Genomic DNA, 26,211 nt, shown 5'->3' with positions numbered 1-26,211 from the left:
TTTGATTTATATATGAAACGGCTGGACAGGAATACGGGGAGGCACCTATCACTCTGTGATCTATATCTCCCATCTCCCTCATTAACAATGCATGTGTGTGCGGAGGGATACAATATGGATATATAAATCACAACGCTTAAGGCGTAACGAGAAGATTCTTCCTCCTCCCCCCCCTCTCTCTTTCACACTCTCTCACTCAGTTTTTTCTTCTTTTTCAAATTCAACGTGCTTTATTAGGCATGACAAGATACAGCTGATGCTGCCAAAGCACAGATAAACACATACGCTATTGAACACATGAACATACACGTGTTTGGACATACAGTTTACCGGCAATATAGGCCTACCACAATAGGCACACCGGTTGTCCCTATTTATAACAAATATGGGAGTTTTTGGTGGGCATTTAAGGTTTGAAATTAGGGGCATTTTTAGATTTGGGTAGAAATCCACTCTCTCTCTTTCCCTCTCCCTCTCTCTATCTCCCCCCCCCCCCCTTCGCTCGCTCACTCTCTCTCTCCCCCCCTCTCCTTTGTCTTCTCCCCCTTTGTTTCCCGCGTGCGGGCGACTGATCTTTTATTTAGAGCGGGGCGCAGGAGTGCGTTTCCGAGCGGCGGTGCAGTTACGGAATGTCAACACCCGGGGGGCGGCCTCGCCTCGCCTCGCCACGCTAACCGCTAACCGCTACGCCGGCGCTAACGGGCCCGCGGTCGCTCAGCCGCCACTGCGGCTCACACACCGGCCAGCGCTCTCTGTGACTGCCCGGCACGGGGAAACGTCACCATAGCACTCGGCTTTTTAAAAACACATATTATTCATTTATTTATGCGTTCATTTTGTCATTTACTGCAGTTTCCTTTTGTTTGTGCTCTTGAGTGCCAGTCGTTATTTGTAGCGCGCTTTTATTCTGAAGGGGGTTATCTTGACAAACGTTATGATAAAACCTGATGAAACATTATAATAATTATTCCACACTTCATTATTTTTACAACTATTGTAATTGATTATGTTATTAGTAGCCATATAATGAATGTGTAATAATAGTAATAATACATTTTTGCATGCTTTTCGGTTGAACATTTTTTACTTCACAGAAGAATTGCGAATATTTGAAGTTAAAACGGAGGTATTTGATTGTGTGCACGGCTGGGTGGGTTGTTCCAGTCTCTGAGGTGTAGTTAATGTTAGTCTCCCCATGTTTACACTCAGGTTTGAGCAAACAATTGACATGTTGTCCTCCTGTAAAAGTTGACAAATGGCTTCTGTAACATTTACTTACACGATCAATAGCTTTGACAAATTTCACTTGTCTGATGATTTATGTGAGGCCGGCCCAGTGTTTGCTGTGGAGAGAACAGATTAGGACCCAGGGTCTGGTTTACACACACACACACACACACACACACACACACATACACACACGCACACACACACACACACACACGCACGCACATATGCACGCACACACATAATCACACATGCACGCACGCTCGCACACACTCACACACAAATACAGCCTCACACACTCACTCTTACAAACTCACATACACACACACAAACTCTCACATACTCACGCACACACACACACACACACACTCATGCACACACACACACACACTCACATACACACACACAAGCACACACACACAAACTCACATACTCACGCACACACACACACTCACATGCACATACACACTCAAAATCACACACACGCACATACACACGCACATACACACTCGCACACACACACTCGCACACACTCGCACACACACACTCACATACACACACACACACACACACAAACTCACATACTCACACACACACACACACATGCACACACACACTCACATTCACACAAACACTCACACACACGCACACGCACACACACACTCACATACACACACACACTCACACACACACACAAACTCACATACTAACGCACACACACACACACACTCACACACACACACACACACACACATACTCACGCACACACACACACACTCACACACACACACACGCACACACACACACACACACGCACACACACGCACACACACACATGCACACACACACACACACACGCACTCACACACCGCCTATGGGAGCAGACGGAGCAGCATTGATCTCCTCCTGGCTGGGCTGCTTGTGCAGGTGATGTAGCAGCAGTGCATAAAGACCCATAAAAAGCACTAAACACAGTTGATATGGCGGCTCTCCCAGGTGGGCTGTGATGTATGGCGGCCGCCGGTGCTTTATGTCCGTGCGCTGCCGGTGCATCCTGCCGGTATTTAGGGACAGGGCTAATGGGGCCTCTGTAACCATGGCAGCAGAGAAGGCCAGGCCCGGCCAGGAGGGGGCGCCGGTGAAGGCCCATATTGACCAGCAGGTATCGGACCTGGAGATCAGTGTCACTGTCCCAGACAGGGAGGTGATAAGGGCTTGAAGGCCTTGTTCTTAATTTAGCCCCTTAATGACCGAACATAAGGACTACTCTTCCAATTTTATTATCAGTGTTAGAGAAAGACATTGGACTTGGTGATGATCAATAACCCTCTTTATTCCTTTTCCAAATATACTTTCTGTGTTTTCTCTATATTTGGTTCCTTGTTCCTAATGGTGAGTCCTCCTCGTGAATCTCTTGTGTGCGTTGGACTTGAGTGAAATGAAATTGAAGTTGTTAATGGTGGTAGAAGAGAGAGACTTGAATATAGTGAGTTGGTAACACAGGGCTTGCTCATCACTGCCGTCTGTCTGGAGGTGCTTAAAATAAACAGGTCCATGAAAAAACAAAAGCAAGCGAGAGAGAAAGAAAAGAGAGGGGGGGGGGTCGGGAAAGTGGAGAGAACAGACATGAAAAGAAAATGCACAGGGGATCGAGAAGTTCTGAGACTTTTCAGGAGTCCTCTGTGAGAGAGCTGTACTTTGAACTGCTTTACAATTTCAAAACATTTCACACATCATGTTGTGAATAATATGAATATGAATGTTTGTTTTTTTCCTGCAAAGGTTAAATATTATTTTTATTATTATGATAGTAATATCCTTACACTAATTGGTATTGTTCTTATTATTTTTTTATACCACTGATGCTACTACTACGATGTGCTACTACTACTGCTGCTACTAGTACTACTAGGACTACTACTACTTTTACTACTACTACTAATAATAATAATAATAATAATAGTAATAGTATGTAGTTTTGTAGTATGTTTCTCAGTCAAAAGTTTACTTTAGAAATACCACAAAGTGGCAAATTTTGATTGCTCAGCCTTTACATTTTCAGCAGTTTTTAAATAAAAGTTTTTGTTGTACAACCATGACCATTCACATTTGCAGGTTCACCCCTGTTAACCCCCATTTCACTCCAGAACAGAACGTTCCGTGAAGTCAGGCTTTCTGTTTAGCGCCAGACTTAAGCCATGGCCACCAATGTAGTTGCTGTAATCACAAAAAATAACTTTGCAATAAAAGGTACATTTATTCGCATGAACTAATGTAATTCTTAAATTAAGTGATGTACAAATACATAAATTAAACATGAATGTATTAGTTACATTAATATTTATACATTAGAATTAGAATTATTCTAATTGTATTACTAATTATATAGTACTTATAATTAGTTACAGTAACCATTAACAAATACATTTACTTTTTTAATTCCAATATGAATTGGCATTAACTACATTAAATACATAAACAAAGATGTACTGATGAACTTCTCCGTAGCTAGTTAACAACTACATTTGTTCAGTTCTATTTATGTACCCTGTTAATAATAATAATTTGCCAGCGTCCAACCTGAATGTGTACAGAATATGGTTGCATGTATGAAAGTGTTGCTAAAGGCTTTAAGTAATGCCATTGATTGATATCAGGTAGTGTGTCTGATGTCTTCATCGCAAGAGCACTTTTGATGTTGATCCATATTGTGTTTTAGAATTTTTTTTAGAAAATAAAATGTTATGTAATGAGTGAGTAATGTAGTGAGAATGTGACATACAATGGCTTTCCTTTCTCTTCGAAAATAAAACGATAATTCAAAATAACTCCAGAGGTACTAACATATGTTTATCTTAGCCACTTCTGTTGGAAGGAAAGCAGTGCTTTACTGTAAGTGAATATCTAATAATAAGAACGTATAACGCAGACAAAAAAAAAAAAGTGTGAACCAGAAATATGTCGTAGAAGATATTGGCGCGTTCTGTTGTCAAATTCAGAAATCAAGTACCTCTGAAGTAAATAAAAGTGTGCTACACGCGGAACACTGACTGATTTGTTTCCAGCAAATAAGTGTTTGATATTTGTTTCCTGTATACGTGGTGAGAGTACAGATGAAACTCAAACCTCTCTCTGTCGGGGTGGCCTCATGAAGTACAGCACAAAATGCCTTTGAACATGCGAGAGAAACTTTATTCCTCAAATCGGATTCCACTTCGACTGCATAGCTTTCCCTTAGACGTGATATTGTTCTCTGTGTGAGAGTGAGTGTGTGTGTGCGTGTGTGTGCTTGCGTATTTTTCTATACAAGTGGGCTCTTGTGTTTGTATTTGTGCACATTTGTGCATTTGTGTGTGCAAATGCGAGTGTCTATCTGTCTTTGTGTTGGCCTACATGTATGCTGGCACATGTTTCTGCTGTACATGCATGCATATGTGTGAGTGTGCATGTGTGTGTGAGAGAGAGAGAGAGGCCCTGCTCTGCTATCCCGGCCGGCGAGTGTGAGTGTGTGAGTGTGTGAGTGTGTGAGTGTGTGAGTGTGTGAGTGTGTGAGTGTGTGAGTGTGTGTGTGTGTGAGTGTGTGTGTGTGTCTGTGTCTGTGTCTGTGTCTGTGTGCGTGTGCGTGTGCGTGTGCGTGTGCGTGTGCGTGTGCGTGTGCGTGTGCGTGTGCGTGTGCGTGTGCGTGTGCGTGTGCGCGTGCATGAGAGAGAGAGAGAGACAGTAGCTGGGGTGGCCCTGCTCTGCTGTCCCGGCTGATGTGTGTGTGTGTGTGTGTGTGTGTGTGTGTGTTTGGGGAGGGGGGGGTGTACAGGGCGGGGGGACACTGTGACTTAATCTGACAGCGTGGCCGAGTTGTGTGGTATTTGGGAGAGGGGGATGAGAGAGGGAGGGAAAGAGGGGTAGAGCTGACGGACAAGGTCAGGGAGAGCAGGGTGGCCTTCAGCACAGACCCTAATCTTCACGGGGGCGGGGCCGTCTTATATCACACTGTTTACACTCCCGCCCGGGCACTGAGACCTGCCTGCGTAATTAGGGCCTCTCTCTCCCTCTCTCTCTCTCCCCCTCTCTTTCTCTCTCTGTCTGTCTCTATCTCTCTCTCCCTCTCTTTCCCTCTCTCTCTCTCCCCCTCTTTCACTCTCCCTGTCCATCTCCATCTCTTTCTCTTTCTTACCCGCTCTCTCTCCCTCTCTTTCTTTCCCTCTCTCTCTCCACCTCTTTCTCTTTCTTTCCCTCTCTGTCCATCTGTCCATCTCTCTCTCTCTCTCTCTCTCTCTCTCCACTCTTGCTGCTCTGGGCAGACGTGTCAGGGTCAGGCAGCTGAGCACATTGGTCCATGCGTATGCGGCTTTCTTGCGTCGACTTCTTTGTTCATGAACTGGAGTCTGTGACGTGATGGGCTGGTTTCTGCATTAGCCGCTGCGGCTAATGTTGGCCAGGCTGAGCAGGGTTTTCGCTGTGAATACAGGATACGCACACACATGCACACATACACACAGACATGCGTACACACACACACACACACACACACGCACACACACACACACACAGACAGTCGCCCTCTTGAGATCCCAGATCCTCCATTTCTCGCGCCCCCCCTCGTGCTTCGCCTCCAGACCAGTTGCTACGTCTCCTCTCCTCCTCTCCCTCCCGTTGGTTGAGGTGCAGGTAGACCACTCCTCCTTCAAGCCACATCGGCCAATCAGCTGCGGCCGGCTTCCAGAACAGGAAGCGGTGGCGGACCCTGCTCTCGCTGTCAGAAGATGGAGGACAAGCGTCAGCCACGACCAGCCTGTTAGCAAACACACACACACACACACACACACACACACACACACACACACACACACACACACACACACACACACACACACACACACACACACACTGCTTTCCCACACTGTCTCTTCTTCTGACACACACACACACACACACACACACACCGCTTTCCCACACTGTCTCTTCTTCTGACACACACACACACACACACACACACACACACACTCACTCACACTCACACAGCTTTCTCACACTCTCTTCTTCCGACACACACACACACACTCACACACCTCTCTGTAATCAGCCCTGCTTTGTACCTGTCGAGTAGCAGCTTGTTACCCGCAGACTGCCGTTTGGGCCGTGGAACATTCCACATCAAAGACAAATAAAAATAAAGGCAAATAAAGGCACATAAAGAGACAAGATGTGCCTGTGTCCATAGGAGTCATAGCTACTGTCTGTCCGTTGCATGTATGTGTCATTAAGCACTTTAAATGGTCCTAGTATTTCAAACACACACACACACACACACACATTTATTTATTTTATGCATATTATTTTATTGATGTATTTTTACCCTGTAGGAGGGCAGTTGTTTGGCCTGCAGAGGCTCTGGCTCAGGACCCTTCAGAGCACATCCTCTGTTGTTGTCTTGTTCGGCTACGCTGCAGAATGTCTGCACGTATCTAACCCTGCAGTCCCTGTGCCCTGACACCAACCCCTCAGACTGTGACCAGCCTGCTGCACCCCGCGTACTTTACTTTCATTTATTCATTTCGCTCAAGTACATTTGAATCAAATACACGAGTGGCTTGATTGGGCTTCACTTAGGTGATATTTCATTTTATCGACATCTTTTTAAAAAAGCTATTTGAATCCAAGCCATTGACGGCATTTGAAAGAAACATTCTTAACATTATTCAAAACGTATAAAACACTTCAAACGTGTTTTGACCCTGAGAGAGCTGGAAGCGGTGATGGCACCAGCTCAGGACACGTTTTTTATCCGAGGACGGGGTTTCAGGGACGGCGTTCCGAGTTCGGCATTCCCGGATCGGCGTTCCGAGTTCGGCATTCCGGGATCGGCATTCCGGGGACGGGGTTCCTCTGCGGCAGCCATTGTTGCAGCCTCTTAGGGGGGGGGGGGGGTGGGGGGGCTCCGGGTCTTCACTGGGGAGGGTGACGGGAGAAAAGACAGCGGGACAAAGGAACTCTTAACAGAACGACCGGAGCTCCGCGTCCCCCTGTTCCCCCTCCGCAGGACGGACTGACCCCTCTGACCGCTGGCCTGCAGGCCGGACCCGGGGCCTGGAACCCGGGACACTGGGGGGCATGGGAAGGGTGCGGACACTGCGGGGTGGGGAGGGTCTCTGCTCGCTCCCATAATGCGCTGTCTGTGGGCAAAGCCCTGCCTTTGTGCCCATTCACACGCCTCTCTGCTACAAACAGGGACGGGGGAGTGTCACTCAACAACAACCCGGACAACCGCTTATTCATCATTATTAATCATATTAATGATAATAATAATAGCACCATTATTATTGTGATTATCGTTGGAAATGAGAGGGGTTACTTGGCACTTTTGTTTTTGATGTTACCTTTGTCATTATCCCTTTGAATTAGGTTGAGGCATTTTAGAAAGTCAGTGTTCAAGAACTCCATTTCTTTCAGTTAAGAACATTCTAGTCTCATATTTGTGACCTCACACCTTTAAAGGGTGAAAAAAAAAGAAGAGAAAATGAGGGGCCTTATTTTGATGCCGTGTTGTGCATCTTTATTTGCTGAGAGAGTGTGCTCTTGCACAGCACAGCCCGCTGTTGAAGTGCGCAGGAATAAGAACAGAACAGACAAGAGCTCCCTTCCGTTGTTTCACACACATCCTTTTTTTAACAGAACGTTCCGTACGCAGCCGTGTGGAGTAACACAAAAGGGAGATGGAAAGACAAATGTGAGCCTCTCTGTCTCTCTCTCTCCCTTTCTCCCCCTCTTTCTCCCTCTCTCTCTCCGCTGTCGTAATTGGTGGGTTAGACCCCAGTCATCAGCGGTCTGGGTGCCGTATCATAGGAGCTGGTAATGGAGCTCCTGCCCTCCATCCATCCATTATCTGACCCTCTTATCCCTGGCCTCGTGCCTCTGTCCTGTCCCGGCCCTGTCCCGGCCCTGTCCCGGTCCTGTTCCGGCCCTGTTCCGGCCCAGTTCCGGCCCTGTCCCACACAAACCTGCTGCAGGTTGATGGCGCGGTGGTAAAGGTCACCCCAGTGAAGTTGGGTGGCGGTCAGTGGGGGGGTGCGATTGGGGGTGGGGTAACGGGAGGATGGGTGGGTGGAGCCTGGGTGCCTGTCATTCTCCCGCACGGCCACTAGTGGGCAGTGTCACAAAGCTAGGAACGCCACAGATCCGCAGTAACTTCCCGACTGCGTTTACCAACAAAGGGACTACAGCCCCATCAAAGTCACCTTTTTATTTTAAAACCCCAGGATTTTTAAAATCTCTAATACCAGGTGTTTTTTTGTTTTTTTGCTAATTCATTTACATGTTTTGTTTTAACAAAGTGGAGGGGCCATTGAACCAAATACGCCCACGCCAGAGTATTAATGATCATAGACCTTGGGCTGAATGGAGCGAGGCACAACCTTGCCTCCATGCGAGAGAATGCATCTCGGGTCTTATCGGGGAAAAGCTTGTGTTTCAAATCACATGAACATCGTGGCTTTGTGTGCCTTTATTAATTATTTGTTTTTATTATTTCGCTTTGCGTGTAAAAATATCAGAAGCATTCTTTGAAGTGTTTTATTTCATTCAGTCTGGGAAGAGCTCTTGTACTGAATCCTAGTTTGTTTTCCTGGTGTTTTTTCTTCTGATTTTAATTCCTAATTAGCTCCCGCAGACAGGCTTGTGTGTATATAATAATGGAATTGAGGAGAACAGCACTATTTTTAAATATAAATAGTGTTATTTCAATCATTAATGTATGCATGTTGTTTTGGTATGTTAGCATTAACTCTTTAGTTAATTAGAGAGGGGAGTGTAAATGTTTGCTTTTGATTACAGTGTTGGTAATTATAAATCCCATGTCCTGTTCTGTTTTTCGCTTGTTGTCATGAAAATTTATATGAACCTGGAAAACAATGTGTGTTTTCTAGCAAAATGAAATGCAGTACATTTTCGAAAAAGTAAAGTCAAATGGTCTTTTTTGTTTTCTAAAATAGTCGTTCACGGCTTCACTGCCGAAATGTGTCGGAATCTTACATTGTATAATTTGACTTATTCAAATCGCACAATGCTATTTGATTTAATGCGTTAAAATGTAGTGTATTTTAATACATTTCATCAAAGGATGAAATTTGCCTTTGCAGTTACGGAGGAAAGTGAGACGAGTATAATTTTATAATCTCCGGAACTGTGAATGTGTCATTTCGCTGTTGTCAACACAAATTCTGTTGAAGCCACATCGCGGAGAACAGATTTTTATCACCCTGGCAGAGTGGTCTGCTTTAAGGAGGGGCGCGCGGCGGTAACACTTATTAAACCGCGGGAGAGGTGTAGCTGTCTGCTCAGAGCTGGCTCAGAGGCGTACCGCTGACTGATCAGCCCACTCTCAGAAACAGGGCATTTCTACACGGATACTGGGCTTCTGTTGCCTAATCTTTCTCAGCTCGTTAAAGAAAAATAAACTAAACTTAAGCACATTTCTTTGAAATTTTTAATAGTTGTGTAAAATATAGAATCAGTCAAAACTTGAGACTTGATTGGGGGAACTGTTTAAGTATTTTGATAAAAATTGGCAACATATTTTTCTGTATTACTTTGGGGGAAATGTTTAATAATAATAATAATAATAATAATAATAATACCATTATTATTCATATTAATAATAATAATAAAAATAAGAACAAGAACAAGAAGAATCATTAACGTCATAATTTGTAAAATCAAATATGATTTTTGCTAATTTGCGAATATTTGCAAAGACAAATATAAATTTTGCTCGTTGTCTGCATGCAGGCCAATGCTGATGTATATGCACACAAACTGCTTCAATACTGTACTATGTATCTTAAACCTCTGAAACAGTTTTAAAACACACACACACTCACACACACTCAGACACAAACACATAAATAAAAAAGGAAATGCCACATATTGCCTGTTCCCAGGTTCCAGTGTGTGAGCCGTGACTGATGTGGGAATCGATTGTGTTTGATAGTAACTGACGTGTACCCTTTGGAAACACTAACTGCAATTCTCCACGCGCGCCGGCCTGTCACTGTGTGCTAATCCGTCCTGTAGTGGCACACCTGGGCGGAGTTCTGTCAGCACCTGGGCGCCCCCGGCAACGGCACCGGGGCCACCACCCCTGGAAATGAGCACTTATTTCATTAATCATCTTTTTGGTGTTTTTTGGGGGCAGGGATTTTTCCGTTGAATGAGCGTTCAGTGCTAATATGTTTTTGTTTTCTCTCTCTCTCTCTCTCTCTCTCTCGTATGGATTCCCCCCTTCCCAGGAGGGCTATGGGGTGATGGTACTCAACCCCAACGAGAACTTCCTGGAGGTGGAGAAGCCCCCCGCCCCCGCCCCGGACCCCACCCCCCAGGCCTCGCCGGACGGGCCTGACGAGCCGGCCGAGAAGAGGGAGCGCAAGGAGGAGAAGGAGACCAAGAAGAAGAGAGACTTCTACGAGAAGTACAGGAACCCGCAGAAGGAGAGAGAGACCGAGCTCATCCCCATACGGGTGAGGCGTGTGTGTGTGTGTGTGTGTGTGTGTGTTAGTGTGTGTGTGTGTGTGTTAGTGTGTGTGTGTGTGTGCGTGTGTGCGTGTGCGTGCGTGCGTGTGTGTCTGTACATGTGAGAGTGTGTGTGTGTGTGTATCTGTGCATGTGAGAGTGTGTGTGTGTGTGTATCTGTGCATGTGTGAGTGTGATTGTGTGTGTGTGTTAGTGTGTATCTCTGTGTGTGTCCCGCGGCGGTCCGAAAACAGCCCAATCAGGGGTCAGCTGCTCGGAGCTGTTTGGCCCCTGCAGGCTCCTGATAGGCTTATCTGTGGAATTGTTATTTAAATGAAGTCCTGGACACATAATCCATAATAACACTGTCATCGTCAACTTTCTCATGAACTCCACATACACACACGCTCACACACCAGGGCACGCACATATAGACATTCGATTTTTCCCATGGACACCCACCGTTTTCATGAACAATTTTGAAATCAGATTTAAAAAATGCACAAATACTTTTTTTCTTGTTTATTAAAATTAAAAATGTGAATGGAAAGATGAGTTATTATTTTACAGCGGAGGGCAGCAGTACCCCAGGTTGTAGAGGAATTCCGCTCCAGCCAATCAGATGTGATTAGTGCTATGTGACTCGCAGCGAATGAGCTGTCAGCTCTGGCCACTTACGCGGTGTTGTGATTGTACCTTTACGCGCGGTAATGCGGTATAATTATCTGTGTTATTTACACCTTCTGTCACAACCGCGTTTAAAAAAAACTCATTCTCCACGGTCCCTCAAAGGCGGCCCTAGCCATCTCGTCCCCGTGCCGGTAAACTAATGATGACGTTTACCTTTTTCTGTCCGTTCTCCTTAACGCGTTTCAGTTATTTAATAAGTCGTCTAGCACATCGCCTAGCTAAGGCGAGACTGCGCTAAGGGAGAGGGAGAGACAGAGAAAATGTAGTTCTTCTTTCCTCAACTTAGACGGGGGAAGACGGAGGGAGGGAGGGAGAGGGGAGAGGGAGAGGAGGACGGTTCCGAGCGGGAGTCTTGGGGAGGTGACACTCGCTAACTCTGGCACTCTGCAGTTTGACACACATTTGCATACTGTCACCGCCACGGCTCGTCAAATCACAAACCTCTGCCTCATAATGTTGGGGGGGGGGGGTGCGGGAGGTATTGTACAAGTGGAGGGGCGGGGGGGCCGGGGGGGCCGGGGGGGCCGGGGGGGCGCGTTTCCAAATGTCATTGCCGAGTATTTAATACTTCACCGACAGAGAGCTGGTCTTTAGTGGGACCCGGGCGGCCATGCATGTGTGAGGCAGGGAGAGAGGGAGGAAGGGAGGGAGAGGGGGAAGAAGGAAAGAGAGAGAGAGAGAAAGTAAGTTGTGTGCATATTATCTGAGAGAAGATGAAGAGGGAGAGCTGATATTAATATCTTAATAAATATTTCAGCTGGAATTGCGCCGGAATCTTATAATGAGTAGATTCTGCCTCTCGCCATTTCTCTCTCTCTCTCTCTCCCTCTCTCCCTCACTTCCTTCCTCCCTCCCTCTCTCCTTCTCCTGAACCTTTTGCACTTTGTAATGCTAGCAGTGTGAGATCGTTAGAGCGGGCCTATCCAGGGTTCCCCTGTTCTGTGGGGGGGCGATATTATTCACGCCCTGACATTAGCGCCCGCGCTAGCCATGCAGGGCATTATGCATGCCGGTACTGCGCTTGTGTGTGTGTGTGTGTGTGTGTGTGTGTGTGTGTGTGTGTGTGTGAGAGGGCAGGGTATCCTATCGGTAGGGTGTTTAACTGCCGACTGTAGAGTTGCTGATTTGAGTCCCCATGTTGGCACATAGGGTTGCTGACCTGAAGCTGGAGGGATGTTGGGTCCCTAAAAATTAAAGAATAAATGTTTATGGTCACAAGTGTGGTTCTTCTGGGAGTCTTTACATAGCACTTATCTTCTGTTTTAAGCCAAGTATCTATGGTTTCATGAAGATTGGCACAGTTCCAGATCTGGGTCAAATATGTAACTGTTTTTAATTCAAGTATTTTTCTGTGCTTGGTGCAGTTGATCCAACCAAGAGGACTAGAAGGCAGGATTAGGCAATTCTCAAAGTCTCAAAGTCTCAGGGCTCACCACAACATCATGCGTTTCATTATGACTCAGTGTAATTGCTGGGGACCGGTGGTCATGTTGTTTGGGAACCATGTTTTTCATGAATATTTCTCTGTAGTTATTTTGGTCTGTGTGACGGTTTTGGTGTTTTCTTGTTGGACGTGAGAGCCAGGGGCGTTATCTCGAGCTGGAGGCTGTGATCTTCATGGTGGTTGGGAGTTGAGGTTATAGATCGGGATTCAGAGGCTTTGTTCCAGGCCTCAATCTGGGATCAAAAGCCAGATTCCGTTCCAGAGCTGTGATGGAAGATGGTGAGATCTGATGCCGATGGCTGTCGTGACGGCGGTGGTTGTTGTCGTGACGGCGGTGGTTGTTGTCGTGACGGCGGCGGTTGTTGTCGTGACGGCGGCGGTTGTTGTCGTGACGGCAGCGGTTGTTGTCGTGACGGCGGTGGTTGTTGTCGTGACGGCGGCGGTTGTCGTGATGGCGGCGGTTGTCGCGAAGGCGGCGGTTGTCGTGGCGGCGGTGGTTGTTACCGTGATGGTGGTGGTTGTCACGGCGGCTTTCTCCTCGTCTCCCGCTCCAGGCCTCTGCGGAGCGGTTCAGCCCGGGCGATAAACGCGATGATGTCAGACCAGCCTGGAGGGGGAGGGTCTTTAGCGCGCGCGGTAATAAGACACAATTCCTGCTTTTGAGAACATCTGCCACGCTGAATATCTGAGCGCAGACAGCAAATGTCAACAGATTAGCACTAAACCGCCAACCGGGAGCCTGCACTCCCGCGGCAGACGGAGAGGGGGGGCACAGAGTGCCATGGCGGCGGGGCGGTGGAGCTTCTGGGGGCCACAGGGGGAATTCTGGGCCCCATAAACAGCTCTCACATTGGTCCCCACCACACCAGAAAATCCTACACTGCTTAACAAGTGTAATCTTGTAAAAGGGTCTTATTTTTTTTCTCTCTCGAGTTGGCTAGTTTTAAGTTACTGTTTGCTTGACAAGTGACCTTTTCTTACCCCATTGCCATCTCATTGGCAATATTTTGGTGTAATTTGGCAAAGAAATTTAAAGAAGTAAGCTAAGTCTCAATATAAGACTGAAATACTTGTTGAGATTGACTTATTTAAATTTGTTTTGCTGTTACGTTTACGTTCTCTTTCTTTGAACGCCCCTGTCAGTCAGAATGATAGGATCATAACCCTCCCTGCCCTGACGACGGCCCTGATGTTGAAAAGGTTTTGGAACCACTGATGTCCAACACCATATGCAGTTCACATCCGTTCAATGAAACCTTCAAAAAAACAAACAAAAAATGGACCAACTACAGCCCTCTATACTTATGTATGTTCAGTTACGTGATTGGTTCCGCTTGTTCTGGAAGGTTCTGTGGGGCCGTCAGAGCTGGGGTGTGTGCGCCGTGCCTGTCGTGTCCGCTGGCGGGACGCCCTCACCGATGGGTCACGGCAAAGCGGGCGCTGGGCTCTAATTCCCCTCCCTGCGCTAAAGACGTTCGCATAATAGGCCCCAAAATTTTGGGCTCGTCCCTCATTAGGCAATTCCCCGAGGCTTGGGGTTGGGATGGGGGGGAGTCTTTATTTCTTTACTCCTCTATTGGGGAGGTGTGAAAATGGGTTGGTGGGGTGGGGGGGGGGAATCACATCAAGCTGCTTTGCTAGGAGTTTTTCATCTATTCTGCAGCCTTGTGTGACTCCTCCTCCTGCCACCCCCTCCCTAACGCAAACCCCAACACACACACACACACACACACACACACACACATGCACACACGCACACACTCTGCTAAGGGGAACGGGACCACCTGCACACACAAGAGAGCCCCCAGTTAAAGTTGAGTTGATTAATACGCTTCCATACACACATTAATAAGCCCTTAAGTGCTGTTAGGAATCTTACTTTTTAGCCCCGCGGTTCATAGTGTGCAACCTCCCAACCCCACCTAATCTCCCGCCGCTCCCAGATCACAGCGCTCCGCTCCGGGTTTAGCCCACGCGGAGTTCCTTAGCGCCCGCTTACACACAAGCCTGGGAGTTCACTTTACTCCGAATTTTAGCGCTAATCCAGTTACCTATTTTCCGCCAGTCAAGCGGAGGGACGGCGCAAACAAAAAGCGCCATTCAGGCTCCGAGGAGCCGGCGGGGACGTCTCTCCGAGCGCACTCACGCCGGGCGGGATTAGGGCCCGCCCATTGGAAAAAGAGCAAAGGACAATCAGCCCCCACCGCCCGGCTTTCCCTAATGCCACTTATTTCTGTAAAATGACCACAATACCCCCACCCCCCCCACCCCTCAGTGATTGTGCCACTTCTTCCAGTGTTCAGAAAGAGGGGGCTCTTTTACACGGCAGCCTTGCTTTTACCCCCGTCTCCCGTAATTTATTCTCAGAAATCCTGGCCCAAATGTGACACACTTTGCTATGAATATTTGAATTTATTTGGCTGTTTTAGCTGATAAATTATTTTCCCCCCCATCTTTATGACTGGGTAAAATGAGCACGCTGACTTTAGTCGTTGCGTGTGTAAAATCATTTGTGCTGTTTCTCTGAATGAAAGCGTGGACTTAGCTATATACGGAATATTTTTAGCTCATCGAATTTGAGACTGAGGTAATACACTTATAATAGGCTGTTGAGCACTATGTGTTTAGGTGTTTAGGTTGTTTCATCATTTTGTCAGTTGAACTCTTCAAGACAATCCAAGCTTGGCTTGTCGTCATTTGCTTGGTCTGTCAATTCTTCATTACCTGTCAAACGGTGTGTCGTGGTGTCCACACTTTCACCAGTTAGGAGCCTATTGATTTCACTCCATCGGTTGTCAAGAAACGGATCAGGTTCACATGAGACTTTCTTCACGGCATGCACGGCTATTTCTGACATAATGCGGCTGAAGATGGTGAATGATCCCTCTGAACGCTGAACGTGTAATTAAGAAGAATGTACATATTGTTAACGTTGTGGGATTGCAGTTGTGGCCGGAATGTAAACCTGCATACACAAGGCGTCCCCCAGGACCGAGATTGGGAACCACTACCATCGACAATATCCTGATTTCTGCAACTTAATCCATTCACTGCCTACTCCTCTACCTACACTGCATATGCGAGAGTATCCCCTACAGGAACGCACTGTACGGCAATTTAATGTACATTTCTTTTATTACTTTTAAAAATATATAATCGGTATATTTCACAGCAGTGAATTTCTTAATTGTGTATCATTTCGAAATATATTTTCCGTATACTTCTCCATTTGTGTAAGTCCGGCGCTGGATTTCTTTAGCATGCAGACAGCTGTGGTTGTTATTGGCCCTAATGAGAGCTCTCCGAGGTTAGCATTAGCCCGTCAGTTAGCATGTCGCTGGCTGTATGTAAAACGGTGTAAGACTCAGAATTACAGTCAGCACATTAGAATGGAGGAGCTGTATTCTCTCAGGGTGTCATGAAGTATGGCCCAGCAGCGGTAGGATTGCAGTGCGTTCCTCATGGTACTGTATATACGTATATAAAATAAGGAATACCATACATTATTTATGCCTTGTTTTACCTTCAGTATTCCCCATGGGGGGAGCGGGAGGTGGTGGGATTCGTGTCTGAGTCTGTGGTTTTGATATGTGCTGTTTCTGGATGCCCAACTTGTAGAGCAGCCAGAGATTTCCTGTATATCGGTGTAGTGATAGTCTGGTCAGAGTCGGCATGGAGACCCTATATGTGTTTCAGCAGGTTTCCCTGCTAATGTGTTGAAGTAGCACGGAGCATCACCTGCTCAACCTTCACCATCGCATCCTCTGTGTGTGTGTGTGTGTGTGTGTGTGTGTGTGTGTGTTTCTGTGTGTGTGTGTGTGTGTTTTGTGTCTGCATATGTGTGCAGATAAGTGCAGCCTGACAGTGGAACAGATAGCTCTCAGATTCACCCCATACAAAGCAGGGATTCCCCTCTGAAGCTGTTTAATGCCCCCTCCTTTAGCCCCCCCGCAGGGCTCTGTACAGATGATCCCAATCTTCCTGTTAGGTCAACCAAGAAACGCGTCTGCTCTATTCCCAGGCCCTGTGTGTGTGTGTGTGTGTGTGAGAGAGAGTATGTGTTTTGCCTGAGTGTGTGTGTGTGTGTGTGTGTGTGTGTGTGTGTGTGTATATATGTGTGCAGTGTGTGTGTACATGTGTCTGTGGGAGACTGTGCTTTGTGTGTCTGTGGGAGAGTGTGCTTTGTGTGTGTGTGTGTGTGTGTGTGTGTGTGTATGTGTGTATGTGTGCAGTGTGTGTGTACATGTGTCTGTGGGAGAGTGTGCTTTGTGTGTGTGTGTGTGTGTGTGTGTGTGTGTGTACATGTGTGTGTGGGAGAGTGTGCTTTGTGTGTGTGTGTGTGTGTGTGTGTGTGTACATGTGTGTGTGGGAGAGTGTGCTTTGTGTGTGTGTGTGTGTGTGTGTGTGTGTACATGTGTGTGTGAGAGAGTGTGCTTTGTGTGTGTGTATGAGCGTGTGTATCTGTGCACGCTTCTCTTTAGCTCATGTCAGTTAATTGGTAAGAGTGATTTGCTCTGACAGTCGGGGCCTGGCTGACAGGCTGGTGTTGATGTGCCAGAGATGACCTTTCTGCTCCTCTGCAGCCAAACACCACTTCTAACAGGGAACTCCTCCAACCCCAGCACCTCCTTTTGTGCTTTGTTAATTAGTTATTGATCTGAAACAATGCACTCCCTAATATTGTCAGATTATTTTAACGCTCACAAGGTCAGTGGCATCATACAGTGGCTGCGATGTGGCTCATCTTTATCGTATATTAAAGTAGTTTTCTCTTGTTTTGCCTCCCTCCCTCCCTCCCTCCCTCTCTGTCTCTCTCCCCCCCCCCTCCTTTACCTGTTGCTCTTTTCTTCTCTCCCTCTCGTACTGCCACGTTAGCTCTCTCCCTCTTTGTTAAGTCGCCCAAAACTTCTCCTCTATTTTCGTCACCGCTGTGACCCTCTTTCCGGGAAAGCCTCCATCCCATTATCCTCGCGGATTTTACAATAATACTCTTCCGCTGTCGTTCTCCGATCGCTACATTTTTCTTTCGCGTGGTAAACGCATTTCCCAGGCGGCTTTGCTGAACTGTAACCCGGCACGTAAGCAACGCTGCATAGATAATTCTCAGCTCTCGCGGTCGCTCCGCGCCGTTCTTTCTTGCCTATTTAAGCGTTATTACTGCCTTCAGATACGCGGTGGGCGTGTTGGTTAAGTGGAGAGACGCATGTGAGCGTGTGTAGATAAGCGTTCGGGAGGTATCGGTCACTTTAACCGCCCACAGCTTTATGCTTATTTCACACGCACGCATCGTATCATTAACGCCTATTCGCCACACGGGAAATATACGTTGTATAGTGGAAGGTAGCACGGTGTCACCGGGGGGTACCGCTATGTTTCAGAACCGCCGTCAAACAAGCATCCAGCTACGCGTGGTGTTCGAGTCACTGGGTCTCTTTTAACTGTGACGGCTTTCCGCACTGTCATGTGCGGCGCTTCGTTCCTTACAGTTTCACAAACCCGCCCTTGAAGGTGCGTTTTTCGATAGTACACGCACCCACAGACGTGCATGCGCACGCAAACAGCACGTTTAATTTCTGGAGAGGCTTATTGAATTCGCGCGAATGTGCGGTGTTGTAGACGACTGGCTGAAGGCTCACGTCTTAATCCCAAACATGTAATTAATTGCAGCTGCTCGTTTGGTTTTTAATTTAATTTGGGAAAGTGAAAATAACGTTTCCCGTCGGAGAGGGCTCGTTAAATATTCAGCGGAGCCGAGTTCAGGTTGGAGGGCTGATCTGGCTTCTCTGCGGCCCGGGATGTTTAATTCAGGGATTCGGCACCAACTGGGATATCAGGCCCGTTCTTCAGTGGCCAAATGTAATCACATCCCGAACTTTAGGAGTCCGCCCTGAGTTCACCGCTTACTGTGACATCATGGGTCACGTGACCCCATCTGAGCCACGCTCAACCGTTCTGGGGGGAAGTTATATAATCGTCATCATCATCATCATAATGTTCATAATAATAATAATCATGTGTGGCATTTATATAGCGCTTTCAAAGTCACACCCAAAGCGCTTTACAGTGATGAGGGGGAAACTCACCTGAGCCAACAGCAGTGTGCAGCACCCACCTGGGTGATGCGTGGCAGCCATTTTGTGCCAGAACATTCACCACGTATCAGCAGGGGTGGAAGTTGTGAGTCAGGGGGATTTCCCCAGGTACTGGCCTATGTTTCTGTGCAGGTATGCGTGTCTGTTCTGCGGTTTATACTCAAGGGCGGGCTATGTGTACACAGGGGCAGTTTAGGTAGCAGCACATTGAGGTCAGAACATTTAGGTCTCAGCAGTTGGGTAAGGAACACACCGGACAAAAATGATGAAATAACAGCAGACTGGTTTTTTCCTGTGTGGGTGCGGACGTGTTTTGGTGGTTTTCGTCACATGGGGTGCAAGTCCGCTCTCTCTTTTTTGACAGGCGGGGGAGGGAACTGAAAACTAAAACTTAAATCAGGTTCGGGAAGGACCATCGTGCGTTATCAGTGTGTGAAACTGGTACGAGGGGGTGGTGTTTTAAACTAAGCAGGACACACGGTTAGGCTGTAGTGTTGACTCATCAAATTCATCTATAGCAGGCATTTCACTCCTACCCTAACAAAGCACACCTCATTCAACAGCTAGAGCAGGGCTGCCCAACCCTGTTCCTAGGGATCTACCGTCCTATAAGTTCTCTGTCCAACCCTTATACTTCATTCAGCTGCTAGAGGTCTTGTTGAGCTGCTAATTAGTAGGTAGGTTTGGCAAATTCGGGTTGAAAATAAAACCTGCAGGTCAGTAGATCTCCAGGAACAGCCATGCTCTAGCTGTTGAATGAAGTGCCCTGTAGATGCAGTATTTTTTGTGCCCGTTTCTGTACACGTAGACAGATGCATGTACACTCTGGTATTGCAAGCACATACAAACTGCAGATGCAGAGTCTGGTTGTGCTTGCGTGTTCTGTGTGTGTGTGCGCCCGACACACGTGCGCGCGCTCTCTCTCTCTCCTGAGTTTGTGTTAATTAGCAGGGGACGCGGGCTGTCTATTTTGGGGCAGATTAGAAAGGGAGACGGGCCTGAATGACATTAAATGCGCTGCACATTCCCTCACTCACACTCACACTCACACCCGCGACCGCGACGCCGCTCCGCCGGAGGAGTGACACCAGCCGCCAGAGAGCGGCTGTCAGACGCCGGAGAAACGCCAGAGAATCACTCACTCCTTCACTCCACCGCTGTCTGCCTCTTCTCTCTCTCTCCCTCTCCCTCTCTCTCTCTCTCTTCCTCTCCCACCCCTCTCTCTCTCCCTCTCCCACCCCCTCTCTCTCTCCCTCTCTCTCTCTCTCTCTCTCCCTCTCCCACCCCCCCTCTCTCCCTCTCCCTCTCTCCCCCTCTCTCTCTCTTTCTCTCTCCACCTCCCCCCCCTCTCTCTCTCCCCCTCTCCCTCTCTCTCTCTCTCTCTCTCTCTCTCCCCCCCCCTCTCTCTCTCTCTCTCTCCCCCTCTCTCTCTCTTTCTCTCTCCACCTCCCCCCCTCTCCCTCTCCCTCGCTCTCTCTCTCTCTCTCCCTCTCTCTCTCTCTCTCTGTGGAATCGGCTGAGAGGCACATAGCTCGGTGCGTATCCTGTAGGCGACCGGCTGTGTAAAAGCTCTTGTGAAGACGGGGCGCTTTGTGCATCGGAGGAAAATAAAATAAAATAAAAGCGCAACGTGATTACGCGGCAGCCACAATAAGACAACTGCGTTTATGTTTCTCTCCCACCCCTCTGGACTGAACTGCTAGTCTGAACGATTCCCTTATTTTATCACTATTATTATTATTATTATTGTTTATTTTATCTTCATTAACGGCGGCTGCTTCTGCTTCAGCACCGGTCAGGCCCCGCAGTGAGAGGGCTCCCCCAGGCAAAATGGCGGCTGTTGCACTGACATGAGCTACAAGCAGGAGCTCCACTGTATAAAATGTCAAAAAATAAGAATAAACGACATTTAGAAAAATACACGTTTCAATCAAGCAAAATTATCTGCCAATGGGATGAGGAAATTTTACTTGACACGACTTGGAACAAGACAGATTCTGTTAAAACAAGCTTAACAATCTTACACAGACAGTACTTGGTAAGTGAATTATCTTTATCTTATCAGAAAAATGTTAGGATTTTTAGCCTGATTAGATTTTTTGCTGTGAGAAAGCGTAATAACGAAATAAAGGAACGGTAACGCAGTAACCCAGACCCCCCGATCCCCCCAGACCCCCCGATCCCCCCCGATCTCCCCGATCCCCCCGATCCCCCCGATCCCCCCGATCCGGCGGCTGACAGTCGCTCCTGAACGCTCCTGCAACAGGTGAGCAGTGGGGGGAGGCTGTCAGGGCTTGGCGGGAGAACAGGAAATATGCGCGCCTGTCACCGGCAGCGGTCTCGGAGGGCGAGCTGCTTCGCGGGAGCTAATTAACCCCGGGAAATAATTACACCAATATGCAAATGTTGTTTAGATAATTCGCCGCGCTATCTGGCCAGGTAGTCAATCACGCGCGGCGTGGGGTCGGGGGAGGAGGAGGGGCCAGGTGCGGGGGTCTGTGTGATGCCGATAAGGGAGTCTTGCGTGGGCTCTGACACAGGGAGTGGGTATCGCGCTGTGCCTGGCCAGCTCTGGGGGCCGCGCTGGGGGCCCGCGCTGGGGGCCCGCGCTGGGGCCCGCTCTGGGGCCCGCTCTAGGGCCCGCCCTGGGGCCCCTACAGCACGCACGGGGCCCCTCTCCTCCCGGTCCTCCCAGCTCTGTCGGAAAGGCTACTCTAAGATTAGAGCGAAATATTAGTGGCTTCATATTTAATATCTTCAAATTTAATTAACTTTTTAAGGTGTAAGATCACAAATACCGTATATTCTTAACTGAACATTCCCATGTCACAATCACTACTGGTGACTGAAAGCACTGACTTCGAATTTAGAAAAAAATTGCCTACTATTTAAAGGGTTCATTTAAGGTGTATGATTACTTCATTAGGATATTCTTATCTGAATATTCCAGTGCTGATGTAACAATCACTCAAGACCAGGCTTGATATGGTGCAAGATACTATTTAGCTTTTAGGCAAACTAATCAGTAAGTACACTTAGGGGAAGGAAAAGGCGAGCATTTCTGGGCTGAATGGTCTGTTCTCGCCATTATGTTACGTTATGTTACGTTATATTGTAGATACTCTGGAGTGAATATATTTGCATTGGTATATTCATATGCAGAAGTTATTGCCGTGTCTGTCCATTTTGAAACCTGTCTTCTCTGTGACGTGGGTGCCGTCGTGGCTGAACCCCTGACAGGCGATCCGATTGGAGGAGAGATTCAGACGTCCTGGACTGAAGCCCGCAGACAGATCACATGATAGGTGTTGATGGGCGCATTGTGAGGCGCCGTAGATAAGGCCATCTGTTAAATGCCGTGAGTGCAGCTTATTGTGAGACCTCGGCTGCCGCGTGTCATCCTGCCTTTAAGACATCGCCTGGGTAATTGGGCGATGTGTTGAGTTAAATCAGGAAGGCTCTGTGCGTTGGACTGGGAGCGCTGGAGGTTCACACGCCATTGGCTGAACTGTCTCCCAGGAAGGCGGTCTTTCGGTTGGTCCGGTTTAACCCGCCTAAAGCCTGTTTTATACTTCGCCGCATAACCCTTTTCATAAGTGCCGTGGAACAAAAACGATGTATTTTCCCCGACCTGGGTTCAAATGGTATTTGTTTTGGATCCATTTGACTAACCTTGCCTGGTGTATTGGAACAAATGAAATGATCCCAAAAGCGTAAACCCCGCCCATCTGCTGCTCCTCGCAGGCTCAAACGCAGCAGGCAAGATCAATAGAGCACATAACAGTGTTTGAATCCGAAACAAATACTTGTTGAATGCAGGTCTGGTGTTTTGTGGCTGTGGCGCGTTGGCCGGTCTGAGACGCGGCCAGGGTTGGATCATGAGTGCCGAGGCGCTGGTTTAACGGAGAGGAAGGCCTCCGAGGTCTTCGGCAGGCGCATCCCTGGCTCTGGTGCGGGGGCTCTGTTACTCCGTGTTGCATCATACCTGAAGACGGGTTCTCCCCCACCGTCCGCCCCCCGTCTTTAATGTCAACAAACAGAAACGGCTCGTGAAGACCGAGGAAACGGCGGCTCCCTGCCTGACCGCCACGTCCACACCTCGTTTTGTTTGTTTATATTATTTTACTCAAACTCGGTTTTCGGTTAATGTGTGTCAGTGTGGCGGTCCAGGCAACCGCAGCTGGTCAGGAATCTCGACCGGGGCTGGTGGGGGTGTAATTCACCACTCTGCGAAAGTGTGCTGTTGATTTTAACCTCCGCGTAGCTTTTTAATTATTGTTGCACCTCCGTCTAATTCTCCGTTTGTAAATTTTGTCCAAACTGTCTTGTCGGGTAACTTTGTGTTTCGTGCCAGGTCCCCCTTGCAAAAGAGATTTCAATCTCAAATATTTCAATTTTCCCTGTTTTGTTTTTTTAGCTTCTGTGGCGACAGCGCTAACAGTTTATTAACCGATTGATGGAAAGATTATTTATTTATTTACGTTTCAATTATCAACTGCGTTCCAGGGGAGATTGAGCATGCCACACAAACAACTGCAATTAGTGCAGGTCCATTAAAACAGCAGATTTTAGAAACTGCCTTTACCGGGCCGTCTTTCAAAGCATTTAGCGAGCGTCTACAGGGGTGACTTTTGAGGGAACTTTTTACTGAACGCTGCAAAAAGCCTTTCTTAACAAGCTTTTTTGGTTTGAAGTAAGACTTAAGATCTTTTTTTTTGTCTCAAGTAGGAAATATTAGCTTGTTTTAAGTTAGTGTTTGCTCCACAGGTGAAATTATCTTACCCTATTGGCAAATCTTAATGAGTGAAATTGTCACGCCTCATTGGCCGTATTTTTGCCTTTTGCTAAAAGAAAAAGTACTGGAAATAAGTCTAATAAGAGTAAGTATAAGACTAAAATACTTATGCTTATTTATTTGTTTTGTTTTTTTGCAGTGAAGTACACTGTATTACTGTCAGTCTTGGGTGAGGGATGGCGTGTTTGCTAATAAAAATGGAAATAAATTCATGCAGTAAGTCATAACCTTTGTGTCAAATCCAGCCCATTGCATTGATGAGAAGCGGTTTTGTCTTAAAACAAACATCTAGCCCAGGAATCGATAATGCAGAGATGGTAATGGTAATGGACGTTATTTTATTTTACTTCTCTGCTCCGCGTTAATTAAAACTCCCACGTTCCTTTGTCCTCATCTCCGTACGACTGTGACCTTACAGCGCGTTCCGCGATTACGTTCCTGTCTGCTTTATAGCCGGGGTATTGATCCGCCGGCGTGCGGTGCAAATGAAGATTTAAAACGTGGGGTGGATCGAGCTTCGCATTCACAGTGTTTACAATATGCCGGGCTCATTGATTAAAAATAAACAGCATTTGCAAAACCGGTATTTGCGCGGGCAGGACCGCAAGGTGCTCGCATTATTTGTAAAGTGAGATTATTTCTTAGAATGCCATAAATTGATTTGATTAATTGTTTACCCTACTGTAAAATGCCAGCTTGAGTTGGTCTCGCTGGGTATGAGCTGGTCAACCAGTTGGTGCTGGTAGCTTGTATGAGCAGGCAGCTGGTCAACCAATGGCTTCAAAACATTGCTTGAGGTCAAGCCATGTTGAGCTGGGAGCTGGTCTGAACTGGTCGACCAGCTACTAGCTGTTTCAAAACCTAGCAGTTTTTTTCTGCTGGGTCGTAATGATTTTAATACATGTTGTGTTTCTCTTTCTATTTCAGGAGAACAGCTCTTCGGAGGAACACACGGTCTACGTGTGGGACCATTTCATCTCGAAATCCGCCGCGAAGAACATCTTCTTCGTCGCCCATAGTTACGGAGGCCTGTCCTTCGTGGAGCTGGTGAGTGCAGCGTTAAAGAAAGAAAGAAGAAGAAACGCTCTTCCTCTCCCTCTCCCTCCCCACCTCCCACCTCTCTCGCTCTTTACCCTAATAACGGCTGGGAGAACGAGGGGCCCTTTTGATATTGTGGGAAAAACACGACACACGATTAAAAATAAATAAGGTTTAGTTTCTTTGAGAAAAACCGTCGCGAGCGCTTCTGTAAACAGTCGGGTTCACCCCTGTCCTAGGGCGGAATCGGCTTCCTCGGGATGGAGCGAATGATGTTCCATTAAGCCGTAATTCGGAGCGTGCAAAGCGGGGAAGGCCCTGGGAGAAATCAAGGAAGCCTTTTCAACCTCCTCGGGAAAGTTTATTTTCCGTAGTCTGCTTTGTCACACTCCGCTCATTTCGACGCACGCCGAGTCTATCTATATCGCAGACTTCATAGAGCATGTCTATATTATGCATATTACATAAGTCCTGTTGCGGGCGTTCTGTAGTGTCAGCTGGTTGCCGCGGTGACAGCCCAATGCGGAAGCCCGGCGATTCCTGCTTTGATCTTCCGCAATTCCCGCTTAGACTCTACGTGAACCCAAATTATTTAAAGCGCGTTCTTTTCTTCTTTTAAACAGGGGGGTGGGGGTAGGGGGTTTGTGGCGTCTCGGTGGTAATTCCTGGAATATCTCTGGGTTTTTTCTGCGTATTTGTGATTGTAATCAGGCTGTTAAATATTGATGTGGCGCTGAGTCGCTGGTGGAGCCCCTCGGCTGAACGGTTGAGGTGGTGCTTCTCGTGACCGATTCCCCTGGTGGCTCTCTCTCTCCCTCCCTCTCCCTCTCTCTTATTCTCTCTCTCTCCTCTCTCTCCCTCTCTCTCTTTCTCTCTCTCTCCCTCTCTCCCCTCTCTCTCTCCTCTCTCTCTTTCCCTCTCTCTCCCTCTCTCTCCCTCCCTCCCTCCCTCCCTCTCTCTCTCTCTCTCTCCCTCTCTCCCTCTCTCTCTCCCTCTCTCTCTCTCTCTCTCTCTCTCTCTCTCTCTCTCCCCTCTCTTGCTCGCCCTGGTGAGCTGCAAGTCAGAGGGTCAGAGTGTCTGTGTGAAGGCCTGCCCAGTGGCCCTCATAACCACACAGGGAAATAGAGCTGTGTTTGTTGGGGGTTTTTTTGCGACACCAAAATTACAAAGAGGCGTGGACAGCAGATATTGTACATATGATAAATGAAAGAATGCACACACACACACACACACACACACAGACATACGCACATAGAAACAAACACACAGGAACACTACGCTACGCTGCATTAAACTAAACTAAACTACACTACACTACATTACACTACATTACACTACACTACATTGCACTGCATTACACTACATTACACTACACTACATTGCACTGCATTACACTACACTACATTACACTGCACTGCACTACA

General features: G+C 47.4%; 1 protein-coding gene across 1 annotated transcript in view; it reads left to right on the top strand.

The window, feature by feature from the left end:
* Nucleotides 1-26,211, top strand: part of arb2a (ARB2 cotranscriptional regulator A) — a 166,794-nt gene that overhangs the window by 59,354 nt on the left and 81,229 nt on the right. The window contains exons 7-8 of the mRNA XM_061261336.1: nt 10,509-10,736; nt 24,677-24,796. Of these exons, the coding sequence (XP_061117320.1) occupies nt 10,509-10,736; nt 24,677-24,796 (348 nt within the window). The remainder of the gene's footprint in view (nt 1-10,508; nt 10,737-24,676; nt 24,797-26,211) is intronic.

This window comes from Conger conger, chromosome 11 (assembly GCF_963514075.1).
Source record: "Conger conger chromosome 11, fConCon1.1, whole genome shotgun sequence".
Lineage (NCBI taxonomy): Eukaryota > Metazoa > Chordata > Actinopteri > Anguilliformes > Congridae > Conger > Conger conger.
The sequence above is the reverse complement of the archived record's forward strand: the minus strand, read 5'-3'. Positions and strand labels throughout refer to the sequence as shown.